The 25,753-nt window shown below is 40.2% G+C and overlaps 1 protein-coding gene across 2 annotated transcripts in view; it reads left to right on the top strand.

The window, feature by feature from the left end:
• SCAI (suppressor of cancer cell invasion) overlaps positions 1-25,753 on the top strand; it is a 602,691-nt gene that overhangs the window by 357,147 nt on the left and 219,791 nt on the right. For both annotated transcript variants that reach the window (XM_086924673.1, XM_086924674.1), the window contains one exon: positions 25,394-25,489. In XM_086924673.1, the coding sequence (XP_086780799.1) occupies positions 25,394-25,489 (96 nt within the window). The remainder of the gene's footprint in view (positions 1-25,393; positions 25,490-25,753) is intronic.

The raw sequence follows: 25,753 nt of genomic DNA, 5'->3' as shown, positions 1-25,753 counted from the left end.
TCCATGGAAAACTGTTACAAAGAGACTATATACTATTTGCGATTTAGATTGTACATACTTATCAATGATAGAGTTTAAAATGCCTATGTTGTCAATCATTAGGAATTTGAGCAGTAGCAAAGCAATGATGAAAGAGGGGCCCCAAGAATGCACTCCACTACGCAGGGTCACTTTGTAGCACTTTTATTGGTATCATGTCTGGATCCATAGCTGCGGAGGTTCTCGCCTTTCTAATATAAAATTCAATTTGTTTTCTTGATAGGGGACATAAAAGTTGTTTGATCCCACCGGAAGTGCTCGGGGTAGGTTATGCATCCCTACTGTCCATATGCTCTAAGTTTGACTTATAAAGGTCTAGAAGGTAGTTTTCCTACTCGGTCTCTGATATCGGCATTGCTTTTAAGGCATTAAAATGACCCATTCCTTTAGCAATCAAGTTCCAGAATTGCTTGGAGTTCCACTTAGTGGAAGCCATATGAAAATCTATCCAATGTTTGTCAGACGCTGTTATTAGAAATTTTAAATGTATATTGAATTAATAAACAACTGTTGTTGTCCTCCTCTCTCATTTTGACAGACAGCGCCACCAAGTGGCAGATTGTCATAAGTGGCGGTGTTGACTATTAAGTGCCGGTGCCGAGCACCGGAAACCACCGGAACAAATTAAGCACTGCAATGCTATCCGTACCAGCTGTGAATTTCTTCCAACTACCCATGAATCCATCATGTTGAGACTCATCCCTCTGTGATCTGCATGATGCCTCATTATACAGATGGGGGCATGCAAGGCAGACATATATATAGTCTGGGGCACTATATTTCACCTTGCAGTACTTACAGTAGACCTATTTTAAGATCTCTCCTTCCCTTTGCCACAGCACAGTAGAAATAACTCATCCATTTGTTTGCAGTGTTATCGACATGTTGAAATTATTGTCTCTTGAGAAGACGGCAAAGCTCAATTTCTAATTGTGTAATTTGTAGAAATTGGCACAAAATTTGTTGACTAGCTAAAATATATGCAACCTTTCTCTTTGGCTCCCCGTTGAAAATGTAAATACTGCGCATTGCTACACAGTGGTGCTCGCGAGCTGTTTGTAATAAAGATTCGCCGCTCTCCTCCAAATGAAGAACACAAGGTCGTTTCGATTATGGGCAGTTATCGGGCAGACTTTAATTTCATTCCATGGCCCATTAATTTCCCATCTCTCCTGGCTGTAATAACGCTGGCGTGATGTGTTTGCTGTCTAAAGGAGCCATACAGAGATGACTTTTTGTGAAATCCCATCTTCCTTCTTCAGTTCTATTCGACAATAAATTCTCCTTTACGGGATCTCTCGTTAGCACACATCATCTCTGTCCCAGGTGTGCGCTTCATCTCTGCCTGCTTCTTTCTCCTGCATTAACAGGGCCAGCCATCATATTTAGCTCCATCAGTTAAAGGGCACCTCGAACCAGGGAGTTATAGTCTAAAAAAAACTATGTAAAAACGAAAAGAGAGGTTGGCATGGGAATACAGGAAAAGGAGGAATTAAATGTCTGGATTTTGGTGGTAATCAGTGGATAGTCTAAGTTGCCGTCATTGTGAAAGATTTTATTTAGATTTTGAAGTATATCTCAGACAGAAAAAATACCTATTAAAATTGGGTTCCAAAATGCAGTCTAGAAATATCAGATTGGGTGGAAATTTGTTTGAAACATCTTAAAATATTATGATTAATGAGAACAACGAGAGTTTCAGTGTCTAGTGGGAAGGGGATTATAATCCTTACAGGTAAAAAATTATCTTAGAATCCGATTTGGGATGTTTGAAAAAATGTATTGGGTCCCAATTTTCATTTTTCTAACAAAATATTTTTTCACATTTGTTCAGTGGCGGAGAGCCCTGTGCCAGTTAAAGAAGATAAATACTCGGGTCCACTGGAATTGTGCGATTTTGCAGTTGTGGTTTTTTTCACAATATTACGGATTTGCCACATAATCCATCATCTGCTCCACAATGTCCAGACTTAAAAAAAAAAAAAACTTTGTATCTCAAACAGATGAAAAGTTACTAGAAACGTGGTGATATGTGTTCACGTGTGTTGGAAGACCCTTCTCAAAAGTTAGCTGGTCATCTCTCAGTTGCTTATTTATGTATTTGGTGGTTTTACTGGTTTAACTGGTACTAAAGAGCAGAAATCTTTGCCCAGACAGTATTGACATGTGTAAAAATGACAAAATAATGAAGTAATACTATAAAGAAAATGTGCTGCATGACGCCGCATAATTTGCCTTTTCTTGCAGCAAAACGTTGTCAACCCTGCTGCATAATTTGATGCTCCCATGCCGCATAATTCCACTGGGCCTGCAAATACTGCAGAACTGAATGGCACCAAACTTCACATTCATTCAGAAGGCACTTCCTTTCTGGGCACCGTTTTAAACCCGGGGCATTGCTCGTCAGTGCCTTTTCCTATAATTTAAAATATAAAATGAAGGATTTTTGTAGGGGCAAACTGTAATAGCTCCCGCAGAGCTATTTGGATTTGTAATTTTTTTTTAATTTGTTACACAGCAGCGTGAATGCTGTGCAACATGGCTTAAAGTAAATAAAAAAAAGTGCAATGACGCAGTCAGATGCTGGCCGCGCCATAGCGCTTTGTTTTCTTTTCTTTAAGCCATGTTGCACAATATCCCGCGCTTCTGTGCAACATCTTTAAAAAAACATTGACAACACCAATAGGTCTCACGTAGGCTAAAAGAATTGGCTTTGCCAGTGCTTATTTATATAGTCTTAAAGTGCTCTTTCTGTGATTTTCTTCTTGGATAATGAGTGCTGCCTGCCAGCATCAGTATGGGGATAGCTGTATCCACACTAAGCCAGTTGGTAACGGATCGGCACTTTCTGGTGCAAGAGAAATGCTCATAATGTGAATAAAATGCAGCCTGCCCATGACCAGCTGGATGTCATCAGCGTGAGTCATGTCACTTGATTATATGTTAAATGGCACCCTGCTGACAAGGCTGATTCACATTATGTTCATAAAATGCTTGGGAGCTGCCCTTTAAGGATATAATATTTCTATCACCAGCACCGAACCCAGAGAAAAGGTCTGTCTGTTTTACACTTGTCATTCTGCATTCACCACTTTGTTCTCTCCGCTTTCATCTTGAATAGATTTTTTGATCTTGCCTAGATAGAGACCGCTATCGCTGTATTGCCGGCTTCTTGTCTTTTAATTAAATAATTTGTATATACATACAGTTGATAGATAGATAGATAGATAGATAGATAGATAGATAGATAGATAGATAGATAGATAGATAGATAGATGTGTGTGTGTGTATACACACACACACATTCGGTAGTCCTCTAAATCTGTTTATCTGTTCAAGTGTCATTCAAATTGTGCTTCCGAAATAGGTCAGCCATTTCAGCCTTTGTATCCCTTCACCGTGAGTCTTGGCATTTTGCCTATGCATATGCACCTAAAAAGTGGGCCACTTCAGTGCCATGAATTGTGGGCACATCTGTTTTATTTCATTTTTGGAAATTCATTATTGCAATTGGTAATTTTTTACTTATTATTTTGCAAACCTTTGCACACGCCGCGTTTAGAAGGCAGAATAATAAACTTTTATTCATTTTTTTGTTTAAGAAATTTTTATTCATTTTAACCTTTCATTCTTTTTGCTTATGTTTGCAAAATAACATTGAAGACTTTGCAACCCGACCTGTTGTGCTATCTGGGTGATTACAAACATACTTGCTCGCAAAACCGGCTCCCTCGCGCTCTCCCGATCATACCCCTAGGCTGTAGCCAATCACGCCGAACGGGGGAGGAGTCTCAGGCGGGGAACGGTTAGAAAAGTCACAGGCAGCGCGGGCGCGGACACTTTACGCCTTTGCGCCGCTTCCCTGCACACTGCTTGACACGCGCTTTGATCATTTTTTAAAAAGCCTCACTTTTTAAAATCATTTGGAATTATAATTGTTAGTGAAGTGTGTGTTGTATTATCTGAGTGATTACAGACTTATTGCAGTATTATCCTTCTACCTGTGTTTGGGACTCTAGTGTAACATGCACCCGTCACTTTCTCTTGTAACACACTGTTTTCTACCTCTTATTTTTGTTTGTTTTCGATACCTGCTCAAGTGACACCAGTGCCTACGTAACGTTTGTTCTTGTGCGTGAGTGTCCTCCATATATTGCAGTAATATACCTCTGTTTATTTTGTATGCTTTTGTAACCTGCACACGTCACTTTTTCCTCCTGCAATGCACCGTTGGCTACCTCTTGTATTTTGTCGGCTCACGATTGTCACTTTTGTAATGCACCGTTTACTACCTCTTGTATTGTTGGCTCACGATTGTCACTTTTGTAATGCACCGTTTGCTACCTCTTGTATTGTGTTGGCTCACAATTGTCATTTTTGCTTCATTTAATGTAACGTTTGCTTATGTTTTTTGCTCACTTGTAATGTTCTCATGTATCAGTTCTGTTCCTTTTGTGAAGCGCTCTGACACCTTCGGGTAAAGTCCGCGCTATATAAAAACGCATAAATAAATAAATAAATACCTGCTCGCAAAGCTGGCTCCCTCGCGCTCTCCTGAACACACCCCTATGCTGTAGCCAATCACGCCGAACGGGGGAGGAGTCTCAGGCGGGGAACAGCTAGAAAATTCACAGGCAGCGCGGGCGCGGACACTTTAGCCTTCGTGTCGCTTCCCTTCATACTGCTTGTTACGCGCTTTGATAATTTTTTTGAAAAGTCTCACTTTTTAAAAATCATTTGGAATTATAATTGTTACTGAATTGTGTGTTATGTTATCTGGGTGATTACAAACATACCTGCTCGCAAAGTCGGCTCCCTCGCTTTCTCCTGATCACACCCCTAGGCTGTAGCCACTCACGCCGAACGGGGAAGGAGTCTCAGGCGGGGAACGGCTAGAAATGTCACAGGCTGCGCGGGACCACTGCGGACGCGCCTGCGGCGTGCCCGCTGCACGCCAAAGGCAAGCCCGTCTGCGCCCGTCCGGGCTCTGGGACCTGTTCCCCTGCTCAAATCATCACCTACTCCTCTTAGGAACTAAGAAATCTACATCAGGTGGACCTTACCCTCTGTCCCGCCATCCACGCACGCCTCAAACACATAGGAATTCTCCAAAGGCGGAGTATACTCCAAGGGCTCTCGCACACTACCCCTCGCCAGGGTCAGACGTTGACCCCTACTCAGGTTAAGAATTCCACACTACGGATACTTTATCTTAACACTCCCTTGTAAAACACCAGTTAGATATTGTTTTACTTCTACTATCGGATAAGCCTGATATCTTTTTTATCACGGAGACATGGTTAAACCTTGACTCCACTCCTGGCATCCTTATTGCCCTTCCCCAAAACAATTACATCCTACATGTCAACCGGACTCCAGGAAAAGCGGGAGGTGGAGTAGCTGCCATTGTCCACAAATACCACATATTCTCTTCTATGGCCTCCCTAATTCTCCCTGCCGCTGACAACATGATTATCAAACCTGATTCTAGTGCAGGGCTACTAATCTGCGTCTTGATATACAGAAACCTACAACATATGCCATCACTCCCCCTCTCACTGAGTGAGCAACTGGCCAACTTGGTCACGGACTATGAAACAATACTTTTACTAGGTGACCTTAAATACTGGTGCAAAGATGAATGTGGCGCACCTCACACCACCCGAATTGACAGAACTTTTCTCTAACCTTAACTTCACCCACCATATTTCCTCTTCCACACACATCAAAGGTCACGCTCTGGACCTGGTGTGGACAACTAATCTCATGGTCTCTACACCCACAATTTCACCGTGCATTTGGTCCGACCATCACCTGATAAAATTCACCATCTCAATTCCCATTTGTAGCAATACCCCTGCGATCGAGGGGGGCTTGAGCAGAAAATGGAGTTCCCTTAATAAACAGGACATCTTGGAAAGTTTAATCAGCTCCACCCCTGCAGCTGACCCTGATGTAGACCTTGCAGAAGCCAACATCTCAGCCTGGCTACTAGCAGCCAGCAATAAACATGTCCCACTCAAAAAACTCAAAATCGCCCGTCGCTCTCAAGCTCAGAATTGGTTCTCCCCTGAGCTCAGAGCTCAAAAACTAGACCTCCGCCAAAAAAAGAGGAAATGGAGACTCACTTATACCCCGGAAGGAAAGAACCAGTATCTGATTGCCCGCAAAGAGTATAAAAAAGCTATTATCTCAGGTAAAGCTACCTACTTCTCGGCAAAAATCACAAAATTAAATAATGAATCAAAGGACATCTTTGCCATAGTGAACGAGCTATCCAAAGTTGAGAGAATCCTTCCCAAGCCCGTTGCCACCCAAGATTTGTGTAATTCCCTGAACCCATACTTTTTGTAAAAAAATTGTTAATATCAAAGCCAGTATTCCTAGCTCCTGTCCCAAGGTGGACCTCCAGCCACGATATCCAACTCCCACACCCTTGACCACTTTCTACCCATAGATGCTCAGTCTCTCCAAGCTTTATTGGCCTGGGTGAAATCTGGTTCACCAAGGGACTGCTGTCCCCCGCATATCCTAAAGGACGCTTTTTCTGTCCTCTCTTTCCCTATCCTGACCTTCCTAAACGAATCTCTATCTCAGGGCAGGGTCCCTAAAGCTTTCAAGGATGCAGTCATATTCCCCCTTTTAAAAAAAAACAGGGGCGGACCCCCAGAATCTTTCCAACTATAGGCCCATTTCTCTACTTCCTCTATCTGGCCAAGGTCCTTGAAGCTTATGTAGCAACATGTTTGTCTAACTTCATCGAGCAGTCTGACTATCTAGACCCTCATCAAGTAGGGTTGCGCCCTGCTCATTCCACTGAGACAGTAATTATTGCAGTACTGGATGCCCTACGAGGGAATGCTGACAATGGACTGCCTCAGGCCTTGGTCCTCCTGGACCTCTCGGCCGCGTTTGACATGGTCGATCATGCCATCTTAATAGACCGTGTCAAACAGGCCGACATCCATGGCTCAGCCTCCAGCTGGATCAGGTCCTTCCTCAGCGATCGCACTCAAGCGGTACGCTTAGCCCCTTTTACAGCTTCTAAGTTACCCACGACATGTGGGGTCCCTCAGGGATCCTCACTTACCCCCATGTTGTTTAACTTATATTTGTTACCCTTGATTCAGTCCTTGAAGGAACGAAAAACTATCACCTTTGAATATGCGGATGATCTCCAGTTGATTTTGACAATAGACAACTCCCCTGAATCAATTCGGGACTTCCAGGGCACTAGGCTTCATATTCACCAGTGGATGGACCAGAACCATCTGAAGCTGAACCCCGGTAAGACCAAGCTTGTTCTGAACGGGAATAGCCAAATCCTCTGGGGCCCACACTATTGGCCTACAGAATTTGGCCCTCCCCCCCATCCCATCTTCTTCAGTAAAAAGCCAAGGGGTGATCATCGATAACGATCTATCTCTAAAGACCCAAGTAGGCATGGTCGTATCTTCTTGCTTCTTCCAGCTCCGTAGGATCAGGAAGATCAGCCGCATGTTCACTCATTCGGCCCTGATCCAGGTTGTGATAGCCGTGGTACTGTCACACCTGGACTATGCAAACTCTATATACCTGGGCCTTCCACTCTTCCCCAGCAAACACCTTCAGCTAGTCCAGAACCAGTCGGCCAGAATAATCCATCAGCAACCAAGATGGCAATCTGCCAGACCCCTGCTAAAAAAACTTCACTGGCTCCCCATCCCCCAACGCACTGCATTTAAGACAGCCTGTATCATTTTTAAGTCCCTTCATAGTCGCAGTACCAAATTTATCAAATGCCTTCTACCTACGTACACTCCATCCCGCAACCTTTGCTCTGCCAATCTCCAACTTCTGGCCACCCCATCCTTTAAGTTGCAACGCCAGGGCGGTCGCAGGTTTGCGACTCTGACTCCCAGACTATGGAATTCCCTTCCGTTAGAAATCCGATCCTGCAACAACCTCCCGAGCTTTAGGAAAATGCTCAAAACATGGCTATTTACACAGGCCCATGTGTAATCTCTGCTTGGTCCTGGCATATACTAGAGCTAGCGCCATGAAACCTCCCGGTGAACGTGCGCTCTACAAGAAATTATTAACATAACATAACAGACCTGTTGGCTTTGCCAATGTTTTTTATGTCCATCATTGGTAGGTTAACTTTTAGAGTATTTCTCTAACCGATTTAAAAACAATGTTAAGAAAGTTGTAAAAACTCTCACGCACGGAGGTAACCAAACGGTGGGAGAAACGCTCCCTAGAGAAATATAAGGAAGTGGGCTGTGAGTCACGGGGGTTGAGGGTTCTCATAGCACCATCATTTGAGAACCCCAACCCCCTCATGCTCAAGGAGTGGGCATCAAACAACTTAGAGGCATCAATGAATATGATTTGTATTCTCATCAAATATGCTGAAATTGATCGCGCTGAGATCTTGAAGGAAATAAAACAATTAAATTGGTGAATTGGAAAAGCATGAAAACAAAGAATTCATCAAAAATACAGAGGAGAAATTGAATCACGTTTGGTAAAACATGAGGAAACAATAAAAAGAGGAAACAATATAAATTTGGACGGGACAAACGTGATTATGAGACTGGTAGAATTTTCCCGTTTTCCCGTAAATATGACCACGTTAAGAAACAAGCACAAGCGCAAGCACCAGAAGGACTTTCAGTCACTTTAGGGGGTGCTTCTAATGATGTCTTATCCGACACGGAGATGAGTTCAGCAGCCAGCAGTATCGAGTCAGATGACGGTGGATCAAATTTGGCGGTATGCAACGTTTACAACAAAGTTTTTACAACGCACTAACATTACAACGCAGGCATTACCACGCATACCATTACAACGCATTGCGCTGGGGGGCGCTCTAGGATAGGGAATACGTTTAATTTTCTATCCAACACCTTCCCTAGTGTCCACAGGGACTGGAGTTGGAATAGAAAATTATACTTACCACTATCCAGCACCTCTAAGCGCTATGCGTTGTAACGGTATTCGTTGTAAATTCTGCGTTGTAAAGGTATGCGTGGTAAAAGTATGTGTTGTAACGTCATACATCCAAATTTGGCAAATAAGATCGTAGTACCAACTAATTACTCCCCTTCAGATTAGTTGGGTTTTCTAATAGAGGAGAGACGGCAAACGTTGCGACCGAGAGCGCAACAGCAGCAAGGGAAAAACAAGTGTGCCAAAGAAAGGCAAAAATGCAGGCACAGGAAACTTTGCCAAACGAGGCAGGGAAAAGAAATGGTAAAAGAAGAGGAAACGACAAGCATACCTGACAATACAGTGGTTAATTTGTCAGATGAAGTTTTAACAAAAGCTGAATTACAACTTCTTGGGTTAGGCCTTTCATTTTGCCCTTAGAATTATTTTGATTATGTTCAGACACGTATCGATGTATTTAAATTCGTTAGAAAACTCAAATTAAGGACGCATTTCAAACTATCGAAGGCACAGGAACAAGCAGCAGCTATTAATACCATTTCACGTCCCACCAGCAGATTACAAGTAACTGACACTGACACTCAAAGTCAAAATATGCTTTATTCGGTATGCTTTGCAGAACCATATAAGCAGTCACAATTAAAAACATTTTAAAAATCATCATGTACCAGGCTGCATTCCTAACAATAAAAGATGGATTTAGCTAACAATTTACAAAGATGACAGATAGTGCTTAATGGAAAACGTCTTGTGGAAATTATGCAATTAAAGTGCAATTCTTCTCTAAAATTCACAATGTGCAAATTACGCTAATGGTCACCTTCAGAAGGAGGTTTTCAGCTTTCCAGGTTATGCAAATACAAGAAGTTATATGCAAAAGAGTACTAGAGTTTATCTAAGATGGATGAAATAAACAATTCATTGCATGTCTACTAGGAGTGACCAATAAAGTGCAAAATAGAATGTCCCCCATGGGAAATGGGCCAAATGATATTCCAAGATACATTACTAACATTATAAAGTGGAATTAGCCGACAATTTACAAAAATGACAGATTGTTCTTAATGGAGAACATCTTGTGCAAATTACGCATTAAAGTGCAATTTTTCTCTAAAATTCACAATGTGCAAGTTTCACTGGTAGTCACCTTCAGAAGGGAGTTTTAAGCTTTTCGGGTTATACAAATACAAAGTAAAAAATGGGAAATTACGAAAGATGTATGCAAAAGAGTACAAAAGTTTATCTACAGTGTATGAAGTTAACGGTTCATTGCATACCTTCTATGGTAGCAAGTGCAAAGTGAAAATGTCCCCTCCGAGAAATAGACCACATAATAAGATATCATTAAAATTATTATCATTTAAAAGTTCGTAATTACATGTTAGACCAATCTACAGGTTCTTTCTATGCCCGATACAAAATTTTAGGAACCTTGCAATACTAATAGCAATGCAGTCTGATTCCAAAAGCTGAAGGGTCATGAGAGCAGGACGACATTGACGAAGGCTCAGGAGTTTTAAAATCGGGATCAGCCATCGCTTTCTAGGTTCGGTATAAAATTTACAAAAGAGAGTCACGTGGAGAAGTGGTTGTAAAGAGGAGTCATCACACGGACAAGGGATTAACTGCTTGGACCAATCATTCTGTGTTGGAAAGGTTATAAATCGGTGAAAGATGTTTAATCTGAATCGAGTCAGCAGGAATATGTCAAAAGTAGTTAGCTTCAGAGTTAGATAGGGCTGGATAGAGAGGGTGGTCTGGATTAATAGTGAGTGCTGAACTGACATTTTGTTTGCTTCAGCAGTCAAACGGAGATCGGCTAGATGCACTAGACATAGATTCTTTAAGAACTTTCTTGAGATCCTGGTCAAATCTTGGGGGTTATGAAAGTAGCTCTCCATTTCCACATCTGAGAGAAACTTCCTGACGTATTCCAACGATCTTTGAAACCTGTTCTGATCTGAGGCAATCTGTCACAATGGCTTGGGTTAAAGTTAGTTTATTAGACGTCCAGAGACGATGCCATAACAGGACTGGTTGCCCCCGAATGATGTCAGAGATGTAGGGTACGCCCAGTTCTAGATGACAGCTAAATGTTGAAGTACTTGGTGGTACAGCTAATAGGAATCTGAGGACACTGACACTCTGAGATCAATGCATGCTTTAGTAACAAATGATGAGACTGAATCTACTCAGGTAGAATTAGCGGCTATGGGAATAATAAGCAATCAGCCCTGTCATAGTAATTTCAAACCGCCATCTACATTTATGCATCTGATGGCAAAGGACGCTATAGATACTTTCAATGATGTAGTAGTGGGAGAATTTAAAACCCTTCAATGCATGACAACCAGGAAAAAGAAAAGGCACAGATATTTGGAAAAACAATACACTAAATTGATGAAGAAATTAAGAAGTAACTCCAACCTTATTATTAATAAGGCAGACCAAGGAGGGAACACTGTTATCTGGCCTAGACCATTATACATGGAAGAAGCAAAGCGACATCTAAATGACTCCACATGCTATCAAAGGGGCACTGCCAGTGATGTTAAAAATCTGAAAGAGACGAGTGTCAAGGAACTAAATCAAAGGAAAAGGGAAGGATTACTAAGCAAACAAGAACATGGTTTCCTGAAAAATGACCATCCAGTAATGCCAACCCTTTACTTTATACCAATAATACATAAACAGACTATTCCAGTCCCTGGTCGTCCAATTATTTCCCCTCAACAAAGTCTTATGGAGCCAATATCAAAATATTTTATTCAGATTATTTCTTACACGAGGCAGTGGAAAACTTACCGTCGTATATTAAAGATACCAGACATTTTCTTTCAAAACTAACTGAGGTGACATGGGAAGAGGACTATGTTCTGGTAGTGATGGATGTTTGTGCCCTGTACACTAGTATCAATCATAGCGATGGGCTATCAGCAGTAAAGTATTATTTAGACGAACGAAGTATCAGTTATCGTCAACATAGTGTCATGATACTTAGAATGATTCAACTGTTCCATGAGAGCAACTATTTTTTGTTTGATAAGGTGATTTATCAACAGCTGAGGGGTGTCGCCATGGGGGCATGTTTTTACCCCACCTATGCGTGTTTACATGTTTGGTGGTGGGAGGAACATGTCCTCAGGGGCACCCACGGTTTGTTATACGAGTCCAATATTGTTAAATTTTGGAGATTTATTGATGATGACTGTATGATTTGGAAAGGGACAATGGAATCCGCTAGGGAGTTTGTTGAATTAATTAATAGCAATGATCTTAACTTGAAATTCACAGCTGATATTAATAAAACCAGCATCCAGTTTTTAGATGTGGACATTTACATGGATATTAATACAAAAAGGGGGCATGTGAGGGAAATATTTAATGACCTAGCATTGTTACAGTCCCTACAAATACTGAAAAAACCAAGTGTAACAATGGGCCAACAAAAACATTATGTAGCTATCTGAATGACTGTGTGTGTATTGAAAGAACACAATCCCTGAATCCAAGGTATTCCTGGTGAAAAATATGTTCCCATCAGATACCCGTCCTGTACCGCCCTACATCACTTGGGATCCTTCACCCGAAGGAAGTGGAAAGAACCACTTAGGATTAGGTAGATTGTGGCCTAATCATATGTGAAGGAATAAAGGATGTATGAGTGTGGACTATGTGGTGGTATCAGGGGGCAAAAAAATATAAGTAAGCAGTGCAATGAGTGCTCGCTGTAGCATGTGATAGTGACAAAGTTAATATTGGGTTGTGGGACTGGTAGGCTGACAGTGGGAGGCTAGAGGAAGGCGAGGAGTACCGACGGACAGAGCGGTGCTCCATTTGTACCTGAGCTGTGGCCGGGTGAGGTGGAGAGGCCATTCCCCAGATTATGGGTGATATGATTTTTATACACACTTTTCACTTTAATTAGCAGTAGCACTTGATCAATAATAAGGTCCTGATGAAGCAGACTGGTATCTTGTGAGCCAAAGAAACTGCAGAAACATGTCGACCTAGATAAGACCTAAGTAGTTATTTGTTAACACTACTTGCACTGTTTTTTAACCTTGGGTGTGGGTAGGACCCTAATAAATTCTTTTTCCACTCCCACAACCCAATATTAACTTTGTCACTATCACATGCTACAGCGAGCACTCATTGCACTGCTTACTTATATTTTTTTGCCCCCTGATACCACCACATAGTCCACGCTCATACATCCTTTATTCCTTCACATATGATTAGGCCACAATCTACCTAATCCTAAGTGGTTCTTTCCACTTCCTTCGGGTGAAGGATCCCAAGTGATGTAGGGCGGTACAGGACGGGTATCTGATGGGAACATATTTTTCACCAGGAATACCTTGGATTCAGGGATTGTGTTCTTTCAATACACACACAGTCATTCAGATAGCTACATAATGTTTTTGTTGACCCATTGTTACACTTGGTTTTTTCTGTTTTTTCATTTACATAGATAACCTTGTAATTCAAACTAAAATGCATCATAGGACTACGGCAGGGAATTCTATATTGCACGCCAGTAGTGCACATCCTAATCACCTAATAAGATATATTCCATTTAGGGAGTTCTTAAGAATGCGTAGGATTTGTAGCTCGGCAAATGACTTCGAGATCTGTCAAAATGAAGCACAACAGAGATTTTTGGCTAGAGGATACAGCATGCAAGAACTAAAGGTAGCTAGAAAAAAGGCTAATGATCAGTCTAGAGAGGAGTATTTGAGAACCACGGATTGTCGCAGCTCCAAGAGAAATGGCAATCAGTATACCAATGCAATTACATCCCTTCCACCTATTAGATTGATAACCACGTATAATGCGGAGGAAAGGAGAGTCAGGGGTATCATCAATAAACATTGGCCAATTCTCATGACAGACATCACATTGGCACAGGTACTCCCGGAACAACCCTCAATCACTTTAAGAAGAGGACCCTCTATGAGGGATATGTTGGTAAAAACGACCCCTGAGATAATGAGCAATACAAACTGGCTCTCTAATGTAACAGGATTCCGAAAATGCATTTCATGCAGAGCTTGTAAATTTGGTGTAAACTCCACGGAATATCAGTCTGCATTTCAGCCCGACCCCATCAAAATCAGGGGGTTATACACATGTTGTACAGATCATGTAGTATATGTGCTTGAATGTACATGTAAAATGAAATATGTTGGTAGTACCAAATTACAAACATACAATCGAATTCTCCAGCATTTAAGGGCAATTGTGAATTCCGATGAGAGCTACCCGGTAGCACGTCATTTCAAGTTAGTACATAATAAGAACTTGAATGACTTGAGCTACTTTATCATTGACTCTGTGCATAAGAACATAAGCGGTGGCAATAGGGAGAAGCAGCTTAGGCAATTAGAAACTACATATATTCTATTGCTTGACACTAGAATCCCTAATGGATTGAGTATGGGGGAGGACCTGCATAATTTCCTCTAAACCTAATGTACATCATTGACCCTAAGCTACTGTTTGTATTAATAATAGAATAGATCTAATCCTTTAAACAAGGGACAAGCCGAGCTACTATATACTGAAAGAGAATATTTTCCAACATGTTTTTAATATTTTCTATGATTGGAGTTATGTAGTAAATAACCTAAACATTAGTAAGAGTATAATCTATGGTGGTTCTAGAATAGATTGTGATTTATGTATTGTTCTATGATCACAGGGAACCCTTAGTTCTTGGATTTAAAGAGAAGTGTTGTAATTGATTGTTTTTATAATTTTGTTTGCTCTTTGGAGATACCCAATATCAAAATCTATATTTGCACTTGCACTTTACATTAATGGGTCTAATCTGAACGGAACTATTTGTGAGCATGTTTCTTATATGTATTATCCCTTTTTTTAAAGTATTTTTTTATCCTTCAGATTTTTGATATGAATTTTAATTTCAAATATTCCTATGATAGATAAGCACATTTGCATAGTAGAAAATGTGGGTTAGTTTTTTTAGCACTAGCACTTTTAAGGAGTTAATTGCGTTTACAGGAAGAGATCAGTTACTCATGCAATATACTGGGGGTATGGAGATTATAATAAGTTCCAAAACCATTGGCCACTTGGCCTTCATTGCCATTAACTCTGTATTTTTTAACAGTTTTATGAATGATTGGTTTTTATATGTGGACTATTTTCCTATTTACATATATGTTTTTTTATACATATTTATATGTTTTTTAAACGTGTATTTAGGATTTCTTAAATATTAGCCCCCATATGTGTTGCATTGCAGTAATTCTTTCATCTCTATGAGTAACATAATTTAGCCTATCCAGGAAGTAGCACTATATATGTTGAGCACTGTGTCCGGGGTGTCATATGACCAAGGCTGCTGCCACGCAGCCGAAGCGCGTCATGCTGGCTACGAGAAAAAGAATAAAAGCACTTTAAAAGAAATTGGAAGCGCACTGTTGTATATATATATATATATATATATATATATATATATTCACTGAAAAAACCATAGGTTATAGACCATATATAGTTAGGAATTAGCATTTACAAAACCTTATTTTACTCACACAAAACCATTGAAATTCGCATATATAGTTAGTTTCACTAACTATATATCGCGCACTCGCAATCCACTGCTGATGATGTCACATATTACATCATTCATGACATGGTCAGTGACATCACTGATGACATCACTGATGACATCTCAAATGACATCATTGATGACAACATCCAGTGACTGTATGTTTCTGTAAAGTTAAAATATGTCTTACATATTGAAGAATGAGTGGATGTATAAGTGTCTGGATTAAGGATTTAGTAGGTGCATGACTGACTGTAAGAGTGAGTGATTAAATGTGTCTCACTGAGTGCACGGGTTAGTGACTAAACTGTCTTAATTTGTGCATCATTATGTCTGTTGTTCTGTAAACTGCTGCATGTGTTGATCAGTAGCTATATGAGTAACTATATGGGTTATTGATTGGTTGCCCAAGTATTTGTATGGGAGACTGAGTGTGTGTGTGGGTGGCTGGGAGGTGTATGACTCTGTGCATAGATGTGTGAGCAGTTGATTCACTAGATGTATGGGTTCAAAAGTGCATGTGGAAACAGCTGTATGGGCGGTTGACTGTGTGCATGAGTGTATTGGTGAGTGAATGGATATCTCAGTGCTACATGTCAAAGTAAGTACATATGTAAAACACAGTACATGTGAGAGTTGACATATATAAATAACTGTGCATAATAGCCAGTGAATGTGTGAGTGGCTGTATGGATCATTGTGAACTTGTATCAGGGATTGTATAAGAGAGTAAATCTGTGTTGGTATATGTTTGAATAAATAAGGTGTGTATAACTGTATAGTTGAGGAAATGGAGGTGTGATTGATTCTTTGCATGACTGACTAGGTGTGTGAGTAACTCCATGGATGAGTGACAGTCTGTGAGTGTCTGTTTACACTGATTGTATCTAAGGTTATATTAGAGTCTGAAGAGGTTCATCGTATTATCACATGAATAATATCATCAGTGATGTGATCAGTAATGTCAAATGAGATGTCATCAGTGATGTCATTTGAGATGTCATCAGTGATGTCATCAGTGATGTCATTTGAGATGTCATCAGTGATGTCATCAGTGATGTAATTTGAGATGTCATCAGTGATGTAATATGTGACATCAGCAGTGGATTGCGGGTGCGCGATATATAGTTAGTGCAACTAACTATATATGAGAATTTCAATGGTTTTGTGTGAGTAAAATAAGGTTTTGTAAATGCTAATTCCTAACTATATATGGTCTATAACCTATGGTTTTGTCAGTAAATTTTCAAGGTTTTGTAAATGCTAATTCCTAACTATATATGGTCTATAACCTATGGTTTTTTCAGTGAATTTCAATGGTTTTTTAATTGCAAATATCAAAAGCTGTAAAATGTATTCTTCTTTTAAAGGAAAAATATATTTTTTATGTATTTAATATAATTTATGTATATTAAAAAAAATCCTAGCTATATATACCTACTGGCGACCGCCAGTAGGATATATATATATTACCTACTGGCGGTCGCCAGTAGGTATATATAGTTAGGATTTTTTTGAATAGGGATTTCTGAAAATTCTATGTTGAATAACTTTGGCGTTGATGGACGGAATTGGCTGAAATTTTCAGGACAATGGCACATTTGTTTCTGAGCGGCCCCTGAAAGTTTGGGGGGGTTTCGTCAAGCGGGGGCCGAGAAAAAAGGGGGGGTCCTAAAACATGTTTTTAACATTGAGTTTTCCATAGGGCGGTTGGACTCACTTTTAGCCCGAACGGCTGAATGGATTTCCACCAAACTTGGCAACATTGTAGGGACTGGTACCCCGATGTGCCTTTGCTATGTCTCAAGATATATGCTTCAGTGGTTTTTCCGAAAATTAACTTTAAAAAATATATATTGGGCTACATTGGGCAATGTATATGTTAGAGCCCAAATGTAGCCCAATGTAGCCCAAAGATGGCCACCAGAGACAAAAAAAAACAAATGTAGCCCAAATATCAGTCAGATGTAGCCCAACTATAGCCCAATGACAGAATGTCCCAGAGTGTCCTAAAGAACAACTAGAGCGCTAACAGTCTTACTTATGACAATAGTATGGCACACCTGAAGTCATCTTGATTGGAATAAAGTGTTAACACTTAAAACATTTAATTTGCAAAGGAACAAAATGAGGGGGTTCATTTTGCCATAGAAATTATGATTATTGCTGAAGAAAGAAAAAATAGGGCACATTTTGAGTGACTTCTCAAATCCTCTTATATTTCATTAAAAAAAATTCTGATATGCAATCTCCCAAGATGGCCACCAAAGACAAAAGAGCCCAAATGTAGCCCAAATATCAGCCAGATGTAGCCCAACTATAGCCCAATGACAGAATGTCCCAGAGTGTTCTAAAGAACAACTAGAACGCTAACAGTCTTACTTATGACAAAAGTATGGCACACCTGAAGTCATCTTGATTGGAATAAAGTGGTAACACTTAATACATTTAATTTGAAAAGGAACAAAATGAGGGGTTTCATTTTGCCATAGAAATGATATAGATATATATATATATATATATATATATATATATATATATATATATATATATATATATATATATATATATATATATATATATATATATATATATATATATATATATATATATATATATATATATATATATATATCCTACTGGCGGTCGCCAGTAGGTATATATAGTTAGGATTTTCTTTAATAGGGATTTCCGAAAATTCTATGTTGAATAACTTTGGTGTTGATGGACGGAATTGGCTGAAATTTTCAGGAAAATGGCACATTTTGTTTCTGAGCGTCCCCTGAAAGTTTGGGGGGGTTTCGTCAAGCGGGGACCGAGAAAAAAGGGGGGTCCCAAAACGTGTTTTTAACATTGAGTTTTCCATAGGGCGGTTGTACTCACTTTTAGCCCGAATGGCTGAATGGATTTCCACCAAACTTGGCAAAATTGTAGGGACTGGTACCCCGATGTGTCTTTGCTATGTCTCATGATATATGCTCCAGTGGTTTTTCCGAAAATTAACTTTAAAAAATATATATTGGGCTACATTGGGCTATATATATGTTAGAGCCCAAATGTAGCCCAATGTAGCCCAAAGATGGCCACCAGAGACAAAAAAAAAACAAATGTAGCCCAAATATCAGCCAGATGTAGCCCAACTGTAGCCCAATGGCAGAATGTCCCAGAGTGTCCTAAAGAACAACTAGAGCGCTAACAGTCTTACTTATGACAAAAGTATGGCACACCTGAAGTCATCTTGATTGGAATAAAGTGTTAAAACTTAAAACATTTAATTTGCAAAGGAACAAAATGAGGGGGTTCATTTTGCCATAGAAATTATGATTATTGCTGAAGAAAGAAAAATTAGGGCACATTTTGAGTGACTTCTCAAATCCTCTTATATTTCATTAAAAAAAATTCTGATATGCAGTTTCCCAAGATGGCCACCAAAGACAAAAGAGCCCAAATGTAGCCCAAATATCAGCCAGATGTAGCCCAACTATAGCCCAATGACAGAATGTCCCAGAGTGTTCTAAAGAACAACTAGAACGCTAACAGTCTTACTTATGACAAAAGTATGGCACACCTGAAGTCATCTTGATTGGAATAAAGTGGTAACACTTAATACATTTAATTTGAAAAGGAACAAAATGAGGGGTTTCATTTTGCCATAGAAATGATATATATATATATATCCTACTGGCGGTCGCCAGTAGGTATATATAGTTAGGATTTTTTTTAATAGGGATTTCTGAAAATTCTATGTTGAATAACTTTGGCGTTGATGGACGGAATTGGCTGAAATTTTCAGGAAAATGGCACATTTTGTTTCTGAGCGTCCCCTGAAAGTTTGGGGGGGTTTTGTCAAGCGGGGGCCGAGAAAAAAGGGGGGTCCCAAAACGTGTTTTTAACATTGAGTTTTCCATAGGGCGGTTGGACTCACTTTTAGCTCGAACGGCTGAATGGATTTCTATGAAACTTGGCAAAATTGTAGAGACTGTTTGCCCGATGTGCCTTTGCTAGGTCTCACGGTATGTGCTCCAGTGGATTTTGAGAAATGAACGTTCAAAAAAATTTATATATCTGTGGCAGCGTCCCAGTTAGCGCCCCGGTTCGCGTACCAGACGCGTAATGGAACTTCGCGAGGAGAAGCGGATTGGCTCTCCCGTGACTGTCAACATTCTAAACAGTCCGGAGCGACCGCCATCTTGTCTCTCTGTAGGATCGAGAGACAAGAGGTGGAAATAAACGAAGGGGGAAATGAATGAAAGGGGGCAAGGTAGACCCCTCCTGACCCCCTAGGATTGATGTGGGGGCTATTAAAGGGCCCAGCGGGGCAAAAACAAATGTAACATTTTTTTGGGGATTTTTCGCGGTGGAAGCGCTACCCGGTACGCGAACCGGGTAGCTCACCGGTAGCGTAACGGGAGTGCGCCATCTTGTGTTTCGGACGAATTTAGTCACAAGATGGAGGATAAACAATGTTGGGAATGGGTATAAGGGGGCACGGTAGACATATCCTTACACCCTAGGTTTTCTGAGGGTGGCTGAGGAGGCCCATATATGTAAAAAAAAAAACAGCCTTTTTTTTTTAAATTTTTGCACGGTTAGCGCCCGGTCCGCGCACCGGGTAGCGTTTCGTAAAGCGTAACAAGGGGAAAACCAAGGGAAACAGTAAAATAATATTGGTGGGTTATCCTGGAGGTGACGCACCTCAGCAACGCTATAATTGATTGGATGCCACCTCTGCATGTGGCGGTGCATAGTATAGTTTCCAAAACTATACTTTTGTCTGTGCCTCGGGACAGAACTGCATCGCAATGAGGCATGTCACCAGCCGGGCATTGACCTTTTTTTTGCCCTCGAGGGTAAGAAAAAAATTGCCATATAAAATGGTCTAAGCGGTGGGATTGCCGGGGCTCTTCACGCAAGAACTGCCTCGGCTCTACCTCCTCTTCCTCTTCTTCTTCCTCTTCCTCTGGGTTTGGAAGGAACTGTGCAGGTGGTCCTTCCTTCCTAGGTGGTTGTGGTGGTGGTGGGGGTCCACCAGCTGCAGCTACTACAGATGCCATGACTGAACAAGCAGAAACAGGTCTTCCTCTCACAAAGATGAAAGTCAGAGTGAGGAAAAAAGGTGGGGGCTTTCATCATTTGGGAAAAAAAAATACTCGAAACCAATGAAAAGTGTTATTTTCAGGTCACATGACCTGTTACGCTTACGTTACGCGTCCCACTCCGCGCCCGGAGCGCTTCCGGGGTGCTGCGCTTCGCACCTCGGGTCGCGCTCCGGAGCACTTCCGAGTGCGCTAACGCAGAGCGTCATAAGATGCATTACGCGGCAACGCGATACGTCGCGCTTACACGACGCGTCACGATGTTGTTTTCGAATGCGGCAGTTGCGCTAACGGAACGTTTCCTGGTGCGCGGATCGGGTCGCGGCACCAAATTGAGCTAACGGTAAGCTACCCGGTGCGCGGACCGGTAGCGAAAAAAAAAAAAAATTATACATAAAAAAATTAAAAATAAATACATAAAAAATATATTTTTCCTTTAAAAGAAGAATACATTTTACAGCTTTTGATATTTGCAATTAAAAAACCATTGAAATTCACTGAAAAAACCATAGGTTATAGACCATATATAGTTAGGAATTAGCATTTACAAAACCTTGAAAATTCACTGAAAAAACCATAGGTTATAGACCATATATAGTTAGGAATTAGCATTTACAAAACCTTATTTTACTCACACAAAACCATTGAAATTCGCATATATAGTTAGTTGCACTAACTATATATCGCGCACCCGCAATCCACTGCTGATGATGTCACATATTACATCACTGATGACATCTCAAATGACATCACTGATGACATCTCAAATGACATCACTGATGACATCACTGATGACATCTCATTTGACATTACTGATCACATCACTGATGATATCATTCATGTGATAATACGATGAACCTCTTCAGACTCTTATATAACCTTAGATACAATCAGTGTAAACAGACACTCGCAGACTTACACTCATCCATGGAGTTACTCACACACCTAGTCAGTCATGCAAAGAATCAATCACACCTCCATTTCCTCAACTATACAGTTATACACACCTCACTTATTCAAACATATACTAACACATATTTACTCTCTTATACAATCCCTGATACAAGTTCACAATGATCCATACAGCCACTCACACATTCACTGGCTCTTATGCACAGTTATTTATATATGTCAACTCTCACATGTACTGTGTTTTACATATGTACTTACTTTGACATGTAGCACTGAGATATCCATTCACTCACCAATACACTCATGCACACAGTCAACCGCCCACACAGCTGTTTCCACATGCAAATTTGAACCCATACATCTAGTGAATCAACTGCTCACACATCTATGCACAGAGTCATACACCTCCCAGCCACCCACACACACACTCAGTCTCCCATACAAATACTTGGGCAACCAATCAATAACCCATATAGTTACTCATATAGCTACTGGTCAACACATGCAGCAGTTTACAGAACAACAGACATAATGATGCACAAATTAAGACAGTTTAGTCACTAACCCATGCACTCAGTGAGACACATTTAATCACTCACTCATACAGTCAGTCATGCACCTACTAAATCCTTCATCCAGACACTTATACATCCACTCATTCTTCAATATGTAAGACATATTTTAACTTTACAGAAACATACAGTCACTGGATGTTGTCATCAGTGATGTCATCAGTGATGTCACTGACCATGTCATGAATGATGTAATATGTGACATCATCAGCAGTGGATTGCGGGTGCGCGATATATAGTTAGTGCAACTAACTATATATGCGAATTTCAATGGTTTTGTGTGAGTAAAATAAGGTTTTGTAAATGCTAATTCCTAACTATATATGGTCTATAACCTATGGTTTTTTCAGTGCATTTTCAAGGTTTTGTAAATGCTAATTCCTAACTATATATGGTCTATAACCTATGGTTTTTTCAGTGAATATATATATATATCATTTCTATGGCAAAATGAAACCCCTCATTTTGTTCCTTTTCAAACTAAATGTATTAAGTGTTACCACTTTATTCCAATCAAGATGACTTCAGGTGTGCCATACTTTTGTCATAAGTAAGACTGTTAACGTTCTAGTTGTTCTTTAGAACACTCTGGGACATTCTGTCATTGGGCTATAGTTGGGCTACATCTGGCTGATATTTGGGCTACATTTGGGCTCTTTTGTCTTTGGTAGCCATCTTGGGAGACTGCATATCAGATTTTTTTTAAATGAAATATAAGAGGATTTGAGAAGTCACTCAAAATGTGCCCTAATTTTTCTTTCTTCAGCAATAATCATAATTTCTATGGCAAAATGAACCCCCTCATTTTGTTCCTTTGCAAATTAAATGTTTTAAGTGTTAACACTTTATTCCAATCAAGATGACTTCAGGTGTGCCATACTTTTGTCATAAGTAAGACTGTTAGCGCTCTAGTTGTTCTTTAGGACACTCTGGATTCTGTCATTGGGCTATAGTTGGGCTACATCTGGCTGATATTTGGGCTACATTTGTTTTTTTTTGTCTCTGGTGGCCATCTTTGGGCTACATTGGGCTACATTGGGCTCTAACATATATATATAGCCCAATGTAGCCCAATATATATTTTTTAAAGTTAATTTTCGGAAAAACCACTGGAGCATATATCTTGAGACATAGCAAAGGCACATCGGGGTACCAGTCCCTACAATTTTGCCAAGTTTGGTGGAAATCCATTCAGCCGTTCGGGCTAAAAGTGAGTCCAACCGCCCTATGGAAAACTCAATGTTAAAAACACGTTTTGGGACCCCCCTTTTTTCTCGGCCCCCGCTTGACGAAACCCCCCCAAACTTTCAGGGGCCGCTCAGAAACAAAATGTGCCATTGTCCTGAAAATTTCAGCCAATTCCGTCCATCAACGCCAAAGTTATTCAACATAGAATTTTCAGAAATCCCTATTCAAAAAAATCCTAACTATATATACCTACTGGCGACCGCCAGTAGGTAATATCTATATATATATATAGATATATAAATATTCTATCTTTGAATATACAAAGGAAATGATAGCAGTATAAAGCAGTATTTGTACTTTACTCTAGAAAGAAGGTGCTCTTAAAAGGTGACGGTGCAGCGAAAGTGATATATGGTGATTAAGAAGTGCATATGAGCTATGTACAAAATTATATACATGGGGCTGGTATAGATAATGGAATGGAATGGAAAGTCAACACCCGTGAAGCGAGTGTTGATATCCACAATCAACGCTTAAAAACACAGTCCACATATGTTAATTGTCAATGTTTCGAACCCTGAGCATAGATATTAGAGGCCATCATCAGGCACCAAAATATATAGGCGACACCAAAGGATTGGAGCAGGAAATCACACTATCAAGCGAATGTCAAAACACAATTTCTTGAAGTAACTTCAAGATGGGTATTAGCAGGCAAAGGATTGTGGCAAAAAAGTCCCACAATTGTGACAGTGTCTAGTATTACGCCAAAATGGATTTAAGCATGCCGGGAATCATAGAGGTTAGACTGAGAAAATCATTCCGCCATGGCTCTTCTGAAATGTAGAATGCCTATTGATAGGAGCCTTATTAATGTTGGACACAGCCCGTGTTTTGCTCTCGGATCTCCTACCTGGATATCCAAGAGCAGAACACGGGCTGCGTCCAACATTAATAAAACCTAAGCTGCTTTCAAAGCGCGTTTGACAAATAATTTTGGATGACTATTGCATCCATCACCGCAACCGGCCTCGACCGGTTTGATCACTGGCCCTGAGTACACCCTTTATCTTGAAGCATTTAGACTCTCTAGCAATAGGCATTCTAAATTTCTGACGAGCCATGGTGGACTGATTTTCTCTTTACCGATTCCCATCATGCTTAAATCTGTTTTGGGGTAATACTAGACACTGTCGCAATTGTGGGACTTTTTTACCACAATCGCTTGCGGGCAAATACCCCACTTGAAGTTACTTCAAGAAATAGTATTTTGATATTCGCTTGATTTTGGGAATTCCTGCCCCAATCTTTTGGTGTCTCATATATATTTTGAACCCGATGAAACATCCACAATTAGCATATGTGGACTGCGCTTTTAAGAATTTGATGGTGGCTATCAACACTCGCATCACAGGTATTGACTTCGAACATTCTATTATCCCTATCAGCCCCATGTATATATTTTTGTACATTTCATGTATGTACTTCCTATTCACTGTATGTAACTTTCACTGCATCATCATCTTTTAGGAGCACCTTGTTTCAAGGGAAAAGTATATATACACTGCATTATATTGCTAAAATTTACTTTGTATATTCAAAGATGGGATATATGTAAGGAAATGCATTAAACGCATAACTGATACTCACTAATTTGAGAGGTTTTCTTCTATCCCTGGTGTAAAACTATTGCTGTGGAAGCCAAGGGCTACGCTTCCCCCATAGGGACCATCTTTTTGCTAATATTTGATGGAAAAAAGCCATCAATTTGCATTGCAGTGTGTGAGAAAGCAAAACCATTTGCAGTGTATTCATCATTGGTTGCACAGCGATATGTACATCATTCTTTTTGGAGAGCGTTAGGCATGAAGTGAAGTGCCACTTGTTCAACGTCTATTCAGGTAGGAGGTGGAAATACGTGGTAAGCGCATAAATTCCGGGACTAACACAGTAAGCTTGTTGTCAACACAGACCTCATCTGCTAGAAGTCCTATTCTCGTCCTAATGACTGTGCCTGTCTGATGCTCCCATATGGCATGCCTATAATTAACCTGCCATGCTCGTTTGTTTTTCAGAGATTTACCTCAGTATGGACAAAAGCAGTGGCAGTCGTATTTCGGAAGAACATTCGATGTATACACCAAGCTCTGGAAGTTTCAGCAGCAGCACAGGTGAGGGCACCTTTGGGTTTATTCTGTCTCATTTCAGCTCTACCGCTTACCTTTCACAGACAGGTTTCTGCAAGAAAAAAGTGCCTCAAGAAATGGAAAAGTGGTCTTTTTTTTTTATTTAGAATGCTTTATTGAGGTAATAAACAATGTAAAACATCAGTACAAAGTTAAGTGGCGACAGGTTATGAATAAAACAAAACCTGATATGAGAAGCAATGTCACAACAATATCCTCATAGAATGAAAACTGTACTAAGAGTAAATG

This window comes from Lissotriton vulgaris, chromosome 5 (assembly GCF_964263255.1).
Source record: "Lissotriton vulgaris chromosome 5, aLisVul1.2, whole genome shotgun sequence".
NCBI lineage: Eukaryota > Metazoa > Chordata > Amphibia > Caudata > Salamandridae > Lissotriton > Lissotriton vulgaris.
Note: the sequence above shows the minus strand (reverse complement) of the source record. Positions and strands in the feature narration are given on the sequence as shown.